Source organism: Echeneis naucrates, chromosome 5 (assembly GCF_900963305.1).
Source record: "Echeneis naucrates chromosome 5, fEcheNa1.1, whole genome shotgun sequence".
NCBI classification, from domain to species: domain Eukaryota; kingdom Metazoa; phylum Chordata; class Actinopteri; order Carangiformes; family Echeneidae; genus Echeneis; species Echeneis naucrates.
Genome location: NC_042515.1, coordinates 6963882 through 6977733, shown reverse-complemented (window position 1 = coordinate 6977733; position 13852 = coordinate 6963882). Strand labels below are relative to the sequence as shown.

Genomic DNA, 13852 nt, shown 5'->3' with positions numbered 1-13852 from the left:
TAAACAATATGACAGCAGGACTAGCGGCGGGTTAACCCTTTTGGAATAATGTGAAAATATTCCTGAGTTGGAAAATGGTTTTCAGTCCACAAACACTGGGTCAATCTGTGGTTCACCTGCTGAATGTTTTGCATTATGACAGTGAGCGTGTTAGCATGCACATAATACCATTTAGCAGTACTCAGTACTCAGCCTCACAAAGCATCCAGCATTTTCGTGGATTCTTCGCCATGTTTGACAGAATAATTGAAGGCAGCATGTCAAGAAAGCAATTTTAATGTACTTACAAAATAATCACTTATTCAGTGGCAAAACTAACTAAAATATTAGACCAACATCATCTTTTTTTTTTTCAATAAAAAAGTACAATATAAATGGTGAAAATAAATACTCCTCTGATTTGTTTAGATGTTCTTTTGATAGAAAAAAGGACTAATGCACTTGCTGTCATGGAGGACATAAAACAAGTAACTTTCCTCACCACAGGGACTTTGTTAGAGTGCAGACAACAGATTTTACATTGTTTCGTTTCTTCTCAATAAAGTATACTAATAAAAATGTTCTGTACAAAGTGCATTAGTTGTACTGCATCTTAGTGTATATGTGGTTGTCAATTACCACATTAAAGTTACAAGGAAAGAGTTTACCAAGAAATGTGAAGAGGGAATCTGTGAAGTGAGAATATCTATTTGATCACTATACACAAGGAAGATATAAAATAATATATTTTTACATAGTGAAATGATATTACTGGTGTATAGTATACAGTAATATTTGTGGTTTATATACATATTAGTTTCAGGCAGAAATGAAACTGAAGTTAGGAGTCAAGTAAAGTGAAGCGCTGGGCAGCATCTGAAAGCCAGATAATAGAGATAACTGAACTCTCCTGAATGTCTCATGATTTTTCTTGATCATAAAACATGTGGTCATCATCATGTGAAGGGAGAGTGAACAAAAGCTGCCAGAAGACAACGTCCATCACTGACTTCAGCTGTGTAAGAATGTTTCTACTAAACACAGAACAGGCTGCACAGTGCAGATCCAAACGCCAAGAAAACGAGCTGTGCCAGTCTCTCGTTCCCATTGGAAGGTAGCTGGACTTGCTTGCTGTTAAAACCTGATCCACGGTGTTCTTGGGGCTGAATCTCGCCCCCACTGCAAAGGACCATGGGACCTTGAAAGGAGGTGGGTCTCCTCTGTGGCCGGTCCGGACTGGACCCATCAGTCGGCCTCTCTCCAATGAACAGCAACGGATGTTTCCTGTGGTCCAGCTCAGCCTTGAAAAGCTCATATTCCTTGTGTGGCAGCTTGATGCCCAGCACCGTGCACCCGTCTGTGGGAGTCAAGTCTTGCTCCACACCAACCTCCCATTCTCCAGCCTGACCACACTTTCCTGGCCTCGTCCCGTTCAGCAGTTTGGCTGTCGTCTCCTCCATGGCTGTAACTCCCACCTGCGTGACCTTGAAGACGAGCTCAGTGGCTCCCGAGATCTTGGCCGATGGGTTTCCCTGAGCATAGTGGCCCGAGGCCCTCAGGGTGAAGGTGGGCTGGGAGCAGGCGGGGTCTGCGTAGTGTCGGTAGATGCCCTCCCACGCATGCTGGTCAGGGTCAAAAGTGAAGTCTCGGGTAAGGAAGAGGACGGTAGGACGGGTTTCGCAGTGCTGGCTAACCCAACGACCGGCCAGGGAGAGTGGAGCTACAGGGCTACGAGGCAACACTGGGGGGCGGTGCTCTGAGGAGCGGTACACCAGCGCACAGACGGGGCAGGGGTGGACATGATGCTGTAGAGGAGAAAGAGAGAAGATCTGAAATTTCTTTTTGATAAACTAATTTATCACATATAAAATTGCAGGATATTCCGATAAAAGTTTTCAGAGGTCAAGGGAGTCCTATTTCAAAATGTTGGATTTGTTCTGCCCCTGAAATGTATGCTATGTAGCTTTTATGTTATACCTACTCACGCCGCTGAATAAGCGGACTCTGTGGGGTTTTTTTCAAGGGCAGTCATCGACATAATGAATATTTCCAACAACAACTACAACATAAAACAGAATAATTGACTGTGAGCTAATTTGAATTAAAATATCATGTTTAGTTTAATTGGGAGGTGACCGTATAATACATTAGGTAGTACCTCTGCTTTTCCTTTTTTTCAGAAAAATATACAGAAATAAACAAGAAAACTACATCATAATATCTTACCATTGCGTTCTGCAGCGGTTGCTGGTATCCTGTTGGCCTGTATTGAGTTCTCTGAGTCCAGTCAGTGTGGATATCCCCTAAAAACAGTTCCTTGATCTTCCCTCCATGGTTGTGATGCTGTGTCTCTGCCCGAATCAGACCCATCTCCATCATGGAGAAGCCCAGCGCTGCCAGGCATCCTCTCCCTGCCCGGGTGTTATACAGCTCATACAGCTTCCCTGGCACCACCCGACCAAGGGTCAGACCCACGCAGGTCGGAGGCAGCCTGGAGGACAGTCTCTGCTTTGCCGCCAAGCTGTGGACCACAATGCCCACCTTACTGAGGTGGTGTTCGGCTTCGGTGCCCCCACGGGTGATCCAAGAGGCCTGACGCAGGCGGAGCTTTCCTCTGATCATCAGGGAGTAGGCCGGATCCTCACAGTTGTTGTCGTTGTAGTAGTGTTGTAGGGCCTGGAAGTGACGGCTGGCGTGGAAGGTGTATGAGCGGGTAAGGAACTCTGGACCAGGTCGAACTTCACATCTGGACACAAAGGGAAAGAATTCATTGGTAGTTTGGATTTAGGGCCATGCTCTTTATATATTTGACTTGGTAAATTCCATGTTGAACTTTCATCAGGCTCTGTAGTGCCTCTGGAGCTGTGACATAAAACAACTAAATTGAATCCTCTGGCATGCGACCTTTATCAGTCTCACCCAAGGCCATACATCCATATCTGCTTTGGTTAAGCTACCTCAGCAGGTCAGACCTGACACCTGACAGGCAGCTTTATTTGGATACTATAGCACTGTATAGAAAAAGAAATGTATGTATGAGACAAAACATCTTAATTTATCTTTTCAGATATTATTGAATATATGTGAATGTTAAACTGTAGCTTCAACAAGCCATCTTTTTATGTTACTTTGTACTGTGGAAAGTTATTGTGAGCATGCTGAATTATTTTCTTACATTTTATATAAAAAGTGATAACTTGGAACTATAACTGGCCAATAATTATCATGATTAATGAAAATAATCCATTGTTGCAATACAACAGAGCAAAGCCCTCCAAGCACACAGCGCGCTCTTTGGCTAACATTTTGGAAACACGTTACCTATGCCAACAAAATGCTCCTCTTCCTGCCAGTTATCAAAATACTTTCATATCAAGCCAGCATCATGAAGCACATTAGCCAGAGACTTAGCTTTGCTTGGCCAACAAGACATGGTTTTGACATGCCTAAGTAAACAACCAATGACAGCTTCTCAGTTTTTGTCCAGATCTTTTAATAGTGTTTGTAACTGAAACAAAACCCTTTTAGTGTTATGGCCTGATAATTACGGGTTGAAGAAAGGCAACACCAGCCTCATGCTGCAGTTTTTATTTATCTACTTTTACAGTTGGAACAATGTCAGAACACATGGCTGCTTAAAGAGTCACACTCACGAGTAGTGTAATTGTTTGTGTTACTAATGCCTGACTTGAGTCCATGTCTAAAGCTCTGGCCACAACTGTTCCAATTAAAAATCTTCTTTTATAGATCTACTTTACAGTTAAAAGAGACCGTTTAAGGATGGGGTAACACACACTTTTAAAAAAGGGGGTCTTATGAAGCTTCAGAGATCTTGGCCTTGATCATCCAAATATCTGTAACTAGAGGAAAGGGTTTTACTGTTCTAAAATATTTTCCCCGTATTTGATGGTGATGGAAGAAAGTGCTGCTGATGTTTATCCAAAATCCCCCACTTCAGGTTGACATGTCTTATTTGTAAGAGTCATGGCAAGTGAACCAGAAAATTTTCATAATACAAGCCATTCAGTGACCCCTTATTCTTTGTAATTAGCTTCAGATGTTCCTAATTCACTCGGCTGCTTATAAAATAAAATTGCATAAAATGTAACTGTCTCTTATAGCCTGTAAGTGAATCATTACTACAACAACTGAAAATGAAACCAGACCTCGTTGACACCCATGTGCCATCCAGTTTTGGGGGGACGGCTGCTGTGATTTGTACTGTGTCCTGTAGGTGGCGGTGCTGACAGTGAGGATCCCACTGCAGGCTCAGGTTGGACGAGGAAGTCAAGGACGCTGTGGGCACCTCCCATAGTTTACTCCCTGTCCCGGCCACAAGCGAAACTGAACAAGAAAGGGAATTCAGAGAGCATTGTGAAAATGGGGTCATTGAAATTTCCAGGCTGATTCATGGTGAACAAAGGACAAGGGAAAATTAAAAATTAACTCGTTCAGAAGATGATCATCAGCATCCTTTGTCAGAAAATTAAAAGAAAAAGTAAAAAGCACTTGCATCTTCTCTCTATTACAACAAAACACAGTTCATGTTGCCTGCCGCCTGTAATTTTGCTCCATTTTCCCATGCATGAGTGTTGAATCCTATATTGCTGTGAAGGACGACGCCGGCTGCAGTGACGATAATTTTGGCTTGTCTCTACAATCGGCCTGCAGCTGCAACAGGTTTCTGGGTTTTGCTTGGAGGCAGTTGGTATGTTAGGTGATTGTGAATGAATGTACACTCTGTACGGTAATTATGGATTTCAGTCTTTGAGCGGAGCGGGTCACTGACAGCAGCATCGGGCCAAGCCCAACACATCTGTTGATAATATGACTCAAAAAACACTTATGATGATGAATGGTCCTGCTTGCGTATAACATTCATTGATCTGACGTGTGCACATCTGCATCCTGGCTGCCCATCGGTGGCCATGACCAGCTGCACTTTTCTGCCATATCCACTTCTTGTTGCACAGAAATGTGTGTGTTGGCAACATGGCAAGGCCAATCTGTTTCCAGCCCAGGCAAAGTCGAGGGGGTTTTCTGATTGCAGTCATGTTTGCAACATGGGGAAACTCACAGGGATCTTCGTGAGCAATTTGGCGTGCATTTTTGTGTGCATGCGAACACGATGGCTTCAGTTAAATCCGATCAAAACAAATGTCAAAAAGGAAAAGGGGGATGAGTCTTTGTGGATGCTTCCATTTCCTGCTTTTCATCTCACACTAGCCCACTCCTCTCTTCTTCATGCTGAATTGCCATACTCTTTACCTCTGTGTGGACAAGCAAATCAAACATTGTGTTAAATAGTGCGCTTCAGAGACTCAAAGCCAGGTGAGCTGCTTCCACCTGTTTTCAGTCACTATGCTAAACTAGCGTTTGGAACATCTTGTCATCTAACTCTGCACCAAATTAGTGTAATTTCTAAAATGTCAGGTTTTTTGCTTCTTTAAGTCAGCTGGAGCTGCAATAATTCACAAAATAAAAGTTAAAAATGATTAAAAAAAATTTCCTTTTTTGGTTGCTTCCATCTCTTCAGATACAATTATATGCTGTCACTATGAAGCTGTACAGACAATTTATTCAATATTTTCATTAGATCATAGAAAATCAGTAAATTAATCCATGACGAAATTTATATGTTGTTGCAGCACTTAAATGAGCGTATCCAGCTTTCTCTTACCTCTTTTCCTTCTCCTCTATTCCCTCGCCTTGCCCTCTTATCCCCACAGCTCTTGCATTTTTTCTCTCACTTTCTAAACTTTCCTGGGACAGACAGTTTTATGGGTGTAGTCTCACTCCACTTCTCTCGCCCTCAACTTTACTTGCACATTGGGAGCACATCACCTGTTGAGCCTGCAGGTGAACTGGGAACGAGTGTCAGCCGAGCAAATCAGTTTGTTCTCCTCTGACCAAGCAGATGGAGCTGAGAGGAAAATGGGAACTTCGGAGTGGAAAATATGCGCTGTCGACTTGCTGTTTGTTGAATTTTCATTTATATTTTTTCAGGAAAAAGCTCCAAAATGGTGGTTGCCTGATTGGCATTTATTAACCTTGTGAGTGTCAGATGGAGGATATTTTTTGTTCTCCTCGCTCTTTGAATACGTCCCATATGCTGATCACAACCACAGACATGTGTGCAGCTTCGTCATTGCCTAACATCCTTCCCACCTGATGCACACACACGCACACACACATATGTACAGTCTGAATTTTTTGGGCTATACAGTCATTAACCACAAAACCCGATTTAAACTCAAAGCACATCCCTCCTCCTTTGAGTCTGTTTGCTGATATGATTAATACCTCTTCTTCCTGTCGCTGGCACAAAAACATGTTTGCAATTTTCCCCTTGCAGTGATGCGTTTGTTTATGCTCCGTATCACTGCAGGAGGTGAGGGGGACCCGGTTACTCGGCCACGCTCCCACAGGAAAACTCTGAGCAGAAATACTAATCAGCATTAATAATTTCCACTGCTCTTTGCAAGTCATTCATTTGGTCTGTTTTGTGCTTTCAAGCCTTTGTAGCTGCATGCAACATGTTGCCTAAGTGGTTACAATGAATGAACAGGGAGGCTCGAGTCACAGTAGGTGATGCAGAGTCATTTGGGTCACTATATTTGAGTATCTGTTTTTGCCAGAGCATTTCTATAGAGTGATTCCTGAGGTCACTTGTCATTCAGCCCTCTTTCCCTTTCTTGGATCTTGTTCCAATTGGGCATATGGTTGCGTTTACTAAAAGAGTTCTCATAAAAGCAGAGCTTAGTAAAACAAAATTGCTCATCGTGGGGTTTTAACTATTCCCCTACAAAAGCGTCTATTCCAACCACAAGTGATGTTGTAATACATATGTTAATATTCAACCCCCATCTCAATCTGAAGGAGTTTGGGGACTATTTTACTTGATTCACTTCCTACATAGACAGTCAAATGTCATTAGTTTTACCCTGAAATGTATCCCACTGATTTATGTTTCCACTATGGCCCCTAAAACAGCCCCTGATCCAGTCTGCACTCACTGTCCATGTATTGTTCTCCCTGCATCTTATAAAACAAATTTTACGTTTTCTTTTTAACTTTATGAGTCATTTCACAGCATATAGAGTATGTGTAGAATTTAGGCTTGACAAGGAAAACTTCCAAAATGCATTTTTATTATAAATCTAATTATTACATTAGAAGGTTTATCCCAGAACCATGTTCAGTGATTTTGATGATTTCCACTATGGGCTTCATACAGCTTCACAATCTCCATAAAATAAGGTGCAACATCAGATATTCACTCAAAGTAGCAGCAACAATTAGGTGCATTTAGCAATTAATCATGACATTAGACAACAGTCTGACAGGGGCCACATTTGACAAACCTCAGCTTTGGAAATCTCACAATTTGCGATTTTGTTGAATTCAATTACTTCTTTAATCATAATTCATGCTTGATTGAACAACCAATTAACCAAATCATCATGTTGCTGTGTTTATCATGACTACATCTTTTCCTCACGTAATGTCACCATTTTCCCACAAGGGGGCTGTCCAGCAGTCTGTGACGTGTGTGTGTGTGTGTGTGTGTGTGTGTGTGTGTGTGTGTGTGTGTGTCTGTGTCTGTGTGTGTGTGTGGTCTGGACAGTCAGTCCGTCATCACCGCCTCTGCCGCAGCCACCGGCCTTCACTTCATCTGACTGATGGCTGGCCAAAATAATCTACCTGCATTTGAGTTCCCATATTCATCCTCTTTCCACTCACTCACGCACACACACACCCAAATGTGCACACGCACATTCAACAAAAACACACTGTACACATTGACTGCAGAAGGGATAGCATTTATAAAGGACCTCCAGGCTGCACTCTGTTTGTTTGTTTGCATTTGTGATTACGGCTTGGCAGCTTTCGCCCTCCTCTCTCATGTCTCATCCATAGCGCCAGAATCAAAATATAGTTTTATGTACTTTATTTGGAGCTGTCCTATAAAAACAAGAAGCAGATCCGGGAACTTTTGATTCACAACTTGCGGAGGGACTGAAGTGCTTCACGTTTAAGTCAACCCAGTGCGTCGTTCATTAGAGAGAGAGGCCTTTGTCTGCCTCATAGCTGCTTCTATTGAGACTTTTAATGGAGAATAAGTAAATTTGACAAAATGGAACCAGCGGAGGTGAAAGAAAATCAGTTTCGTCCCAGGAAAAATGTTGTCCCCGGATGGCAAAGCCCTCATGTTCCAGGATTTTAACTACTTCCTCATGTGTTTCTTAGGTTTTTACTTCATTTTGATCCCATTTCTTTCAGTGCGGCTTCCCCCTTGTGTAGTGCAAAGTCACTCTCATGTTTCTTTGCCCGACAAAACTCTCCCAAACTGTGACAAACTGTCCCCAAACTGCCTGCGCCCTCCTGGCCCACCTCCCCCTCCCCTGTTGCAAAAGCCATGATCTTTACGCCTCATTTCTCATGGATGGATTTCAGATTCCTCCCCTCTTTTCTTCTGTCTTTGTTTCTCTCGCTCTCTGTGTGAGTGGTTGATGAGGTGAATGAAGATGGTCAGGAAGATGAGGGACTGAGGTGCCTTCACGTGCTGCAGTGACAAGACGAGTGAGGTGCAGTCGTGTATTTGTGTGTGTGAGCAGAATATTGAATGTTTTAGCAGCTCGGAGGGTTCACATATTTAGGTGACTGGTGGACATTATTCACAGATCACAGCTGTTTTTTCAGGATCTCCAAGTCACTGAGCTGTCCTCCAGACCCCAGATAGGTGTTCCCAGTGATTCCCAGGACTTTGGCCCCAGACAGTGAAGGAGTGTCTCTTGCTACCCCCTTGTCTTAAGTTGCATATTTGGATAAATTATGAGCAGTACATAACAAAGAGCATTTTTCCCTCCAACTGCCTCATGTTGTCTCATTTTAATGGCTGCAAAGGCCAAAAGAGGCAACTATTCAACATTGAGCAACAAAACAGCAAAGTTTAGAAAAGTAAAAGCTTTATATTTCTTGTCATTTAGTATTTCACAGTCCTCTATTTGTCTTGTCTCCACTTAATTTTATGAATTGTAACAACATAAAAAGGAAGACTATTCAACATATTGCAAAAACAAACCGACAAATATTAAGTATGAAGTATTTGTCCTCTAAACTTTATCTTGTGGCCCAAAAACAGGCCTTGGGTCCCATGTTTAGAAATATTCTTCTTTTCTTTTCTTCTATTGGGAAATCTAAAAACTCATATTGATGGACACAGTCATTATTTTGGGGGAAAATTATCCCTTTTCCCTTATGAGATTTGACATATTCTGCATATTCTGTTGTCATTTTTTTTAATCTACTCAAAGTATCTCATAGCTCACCGCAGCAAGAATCAACTTTTTTACTTTTTTAATCGATACCACAGAATCAGTTCACATGTCAAACCTCATGGCACTGTGCAATTCTTGAATTCTTGAATTCTGGGTCTTTTTTTTTTTTTTTTTCCCGGTTAAAGTTAAATTCACAGCTGCTTCATACCCTGCTTTATTCTCCTACAGTGTATTTAGCCCAAAGCACCCATCCTTTTGGGTCCATCACAGAGCCCAGCTCTAAACTGCTAGCCCCATTTGTCATATCGTCCACACAACACATGTAGAAATAGAAAACAAGATGATTTGTAACCAGACAGTCAGCTGCTTGATGGGACAGTGTCCAATGGACTGTAACGGACCACGGGCACTTCATCCTCAACTGAAGGTTTACTGACTAAATGTGGTTTAAAACTAACTACATAACATGTCCCATCAGCCCTCCAGCTCTCTTAAACAAAGCGTACAAGGATACGAGCTGAGAGCTCAGATGGTGAAAATGTCCACGGAATTGAAACCTCGCAATCAGCAGCTTAATTTACAGGAAACCTACAGGCCAATTCTGCTCTGACCCACATCTACCAACCAACTAAACACCAAGTATTTGACTAGCCAGATTTCATGAACACTATTTTTGAATGTAGTTGAGGAAAAATACACACACACACACACACACACACACACACTGACCCACAGACTCTGATTTCTTTCTTTTTCTTATTTCCCCATAAGCCAAGATTACTGAGATTTTCTTGAAGTGAGTCTTCATTTAGTCAATAAGAAGACATATTATTAGCAACGTTTTTGATGATCGATCAATCGATATCATAATAAAAAAAAACTGAACCAAGCTGAGATATTCTCTGGTTCCTCTCAAACGAGAATATTTTATACTTTTATTGGTCATCATTATAAATGTAAATTCAATATTTATCCATTTTGGTTGCCAATTTCATAAAATCATAATTTTCAACACTTCGCTTTACTTGCTTTGCTCCCCTCGTCAGCATAGTCATGTGAAATTCAGGTTGATTTAGAGTTTGATTTTTTTTTTTTTTTTAAGAAAATGAGTGTTGTGTTTTTCTAACCTGCAGTAATTCTCCCCTTCCCCTTTTCGGGCTTTAACCCCAGTGTCTCATAACGGTCTCCTGGATGAGGAGTAACCCTCCGTCCCCAGGGCAATGCATGGAGGACTACTGTTGTCTTTTCATCACAGTTTAAGCTGGTTAATCCAGCAGCCTAGTTTATTTAGACAAGGGATATGGAGGGGTTTGCCCAGTGGGTGCTGCTGCCAGCTCTACTGTGGTTAGCAAGCTCTGCCTTCCTGTTCACAACACACCGACACACAGATCATCCTGCTGCATTTCACACCTGAACAAGACGGCTCCCACATCAAGCCAACACATCCGTTAATATATCCAACCATTCACTCATCCTTTCATCCTCTGTGCTGTTTGCAGCTTCACTGATTTATACCACATTTAAACTGACCAATCTCTGCTGCTGCTTAAAGATTTATCAAACAGTGGAGAGGATCTTCATTATAAAAGCATGTGTCATGCACTGCAGTGTCTTGTCTTAGTGAGCAGTCGTGGCAATCGGGATGTAGATAGCAGACAAGGGAAGTTGATGGTCCATTGATGTTTTGGAGCTGAGATGACATCAATTTCACTTGAATCCAAAAGCTTGGTTTGGAGATGTTTTCGGAGATCTGATCTGTGTCTATTTGACATAGTTTCATGTCTGAACAGGACTATTATTAGAGAAACAGGAATATTGCTTCTAGTGTTTAATTTCATTGAAAAAGATCTAATATTCCTATCATGATCAGTCCAGACCTTCTCTAAATATTTAATTTAAATGTTGTGTTTGAACTATCTGTCTGGGGCCAGCGACTACACTTCAGCGGTGGAAGTGTTCACAGATACCAGTCCGCCACTGAAGCAGCTACACAGGGATAGAGGGAGGGGGTGGAGGCTGGCACCAGGGGATGATTATAACTGGGCAGATGCCTCCTTCTGTCTGCCTGCTGCAGCCCATCACCCTAACCAGCACTGATGGGCAAAATGCCGGGCTCCCGTGGTCGAGGCCGTGGCGGCTGTACAATCAGCTTTGCACTGCAGCCTGAGGTAGGGTCAGTAATGGCTGTCTCCTGTTATTCTAACCATTAACATAATGGCAACATTAGTTCCAGGGCCACGCTTCTCTGCTCCTAGGGAACCATTGTTTAAAGGCACCAGCCAGCACTGCTCGTAAGACTCCTCCACTGTCTACTGACGCTTTGAAGACACTCAGAAGAGCAGACGGCGAAAACAGACTGCCTATTCATAGTGTCAGCACAGATTGTGTGTTTTTTTGGGGTTTTTTTTTTTTTTTTATAATTTTTCAAAGTGCTGATTCACATTTTAAACTTTGGGAAATTATTTGAATTGTGACAAATTATGGAATTACTACTTTGTCAGTTATAATCTTTTCCTTTTTGTCTCTCTGTCCTGCCATGTGTTCCCCCAAGTGTTCAGCTGATTTCTCACATGAAAGAGCATTCATCTCATTGTTTTCATACTGGAAAGCTTTGGAGCACAGAGAGGAAATCTGCTGCAATCTTTGCAAATCCTGCTCTCAAAGCAGGATTTACACTTCAAATTTTCATACACTTAAAATAACAATTAATGAAGTATCAGCAGCATCTACTTGAGCCTTTCTTCAACTTCCGTTAAAAATCAGGGTAAAGACCACAGCTTTATATACTTTTATATCTACTTTGTACGCTACGCTTTAATAGGACAAAAATCATAATGACTAAAAGCTGTGGATTTATGGGAGGGATTAAACACAAGCTTCAAAAAAGTGTTTGGACAGGTGGAGTGCACGCTGCCATCCTGCAGACAGGGGCTGAACTCACCTTGCCACAGCAGCCAAGCGCCTCTCAACAGGTGACAGGAACGTCCGTTTGACATGTTTCCTGCTTCGGCACGCTTCATTCACACGCTTTGCTCTGAGCTCTGAACAACAATCTTTGATCTTCCTGGGAAATCCAAGAAACTGAGAGGCTCCTGTCAACAAGAGACGATCAGGGAGGATATCACCATGACAGGAGTTCATATATAATATGTCCAGCGTTCCCTCTGATAAAACTGGTCTCCTTATAAGCCAGCAGAAACTCTTTTCCCCTTCTTCTCTTCCTCTCCTTCTACCTTCACCTCTTGCCTTTCATGGTCTGATAAGAAAATCCTCAGTTGGAACTACTCACTTCATGCAACTTTTCCACACTGGTGCGTCCCTTCAGTTGGCGAGTAAATGCTTGCTTGCTTGCTTGCTTTCTCTCTCTCTCTCTCTCTCTCTCTCTCTCTCTCTCTCTCTCTCCACCCCCCCACCTCTTTCTCTCTCAATCACACACCGCTGGGTCACTACTGTGCACCACTGTGGATCTGTTCCACTTGATGCATGTGCAGCCGGTGTGTGTCTGTTGTCTGTGTGTGCGTGTGTGTGTGTATGTGTGACTGTGTGTGAGTACATGCATTCACGAGAGCATGAGTATTTTGTGTGGGTTTCTGTCTTGTCTGGCTCCTATACTTGTGAGCCGGGAAGAGGGAGAGAAAGAAAGAGAGAGAGCAAGATGGAAGGGGGGCTGAAATGGGGAACATTTTAGAATGTGTGTATTTTTTTGTATGTCTGTGGAGGAGTAGGTTAACACTTTGAATTTCCTAAAGCGAAGGCTTTAGGGAGCTTTTAGAGCAAGGTGCAAAAGGGCAGCGGTGGATAGGAGTTAACACTGCAGCCACTAAATAAAACATTTCCTCACTGACTGTGTTTCTGGTGGTGCCTTTCCATGTTCCCTGCTTTGTTGTTTATGGTCTCCATTTTTAAATATATGAGATTTCTTCCCCCAGCCCACATAACAGAGGTGAATGTAAGTTAAAATACAAAAAATAGCAACCACAAGAATTGCATAAATGAGACCAAACATTATAAAACATACCATGGTACTTTTAGCCAATCAGCAAAAACAGGCTTTGCCTGACTCTCAGTGAAGGGGAACAGTGATTTATTTTATTAGATTTTTTGCTTTCAAACTTTTAGTCTTCAGCCCTCCTGAGCCAAAAACGCTTTAATCTACTTTTTTGCATCTGCAGTAAAACTCCCCAAAACCTGTAAACAGACTTTGAAATGTAAAATTCGAGGAGTTCTCTTTTAATTATCCCCCTGTCCACACCAACCATGAAGCCAGTCCAATAAAAGCCACAGGAGGTAAAATCCACTGTGCTTATTCTGACAATTTAGATAATTCAAGTGGCTATTTTCCAATGAAGCTATCATATGAGGACCGAACTGTCTCTGTCTGTTACAACCACAGCCAGCATGGCCAATCAGTTATGAAGTTATGAATCACTTCTTTTAAGTTTCCACAAAATCCATCATGATATATCGGGTATTTGGAAACTTTAAGGTCTTTTGGTGGATATAAAATAAAGTTGTCTCGGCGAGGACAATGTTTGGTCACACAGCATGAGTTTGTGTTGGGATTGAAGAATCGGAAAAGAATCAACAGCTTC

At 42.1% G+C, this 13852-nt stretch overlaps 1 protein-coding gene across 1 annotated transcript; it reads right to left on the bottom strand.

Moving 5' to 3' along the window:
- Positions 1-260: 260 nt before the first annotated feature.
- On the bottom strand, positions 261-12584 carry apcdd1l (adenomatosis polyposis coli down-regulated 1-like). The gene is made up of 4 exons (XM_029503297.1): positions 12202-12584; positions 4146-4323; positions 2206-2725; positions 261-1784 (listed from the first exon to the last, which is right to left on the bottom strand). Exons 1-4 carry the CDS (start codon positions 12278-12280, stop codon positions 1014-1016), a joined length of 1548 nt encoding a protein of 515 aa, XP_029359157.1. The 5' UTR covers positions 12281-12584; the 3' UTR covers positions 261-1013.
- Between the last annotated feature and the right edge of the window lie 1268 nt (positions 12585-13852).

What these genes read in the sequence shown, in the direction of transcription:
- apcdd1l (XM_029503297.1), bottom strand. Translation starts at nt 12,280, where the DNA reads ATGAAGCGTGCCGAAGCAGGAAACATGTCAAACGGACGTTCCTGTCAC. An exon ending in GGCACATGGGTGTCAACGAG is followed by an intron (nt 2,726 to 4,145) that starts GTCTGGTTTCAT and finishes CTTTGTGTCCAG; the next exon opens with ATGTGAAGTTCGACCTGGTC. An exon ending in AACCGCTGCAGAACGCAATG is followed by an intron (nt 1,785 to 2,205) that starts GTAAGATATTAT and finishes TCTCCTCTACAG; the next exon opens with CATCATGTCCACCCCTGCCC.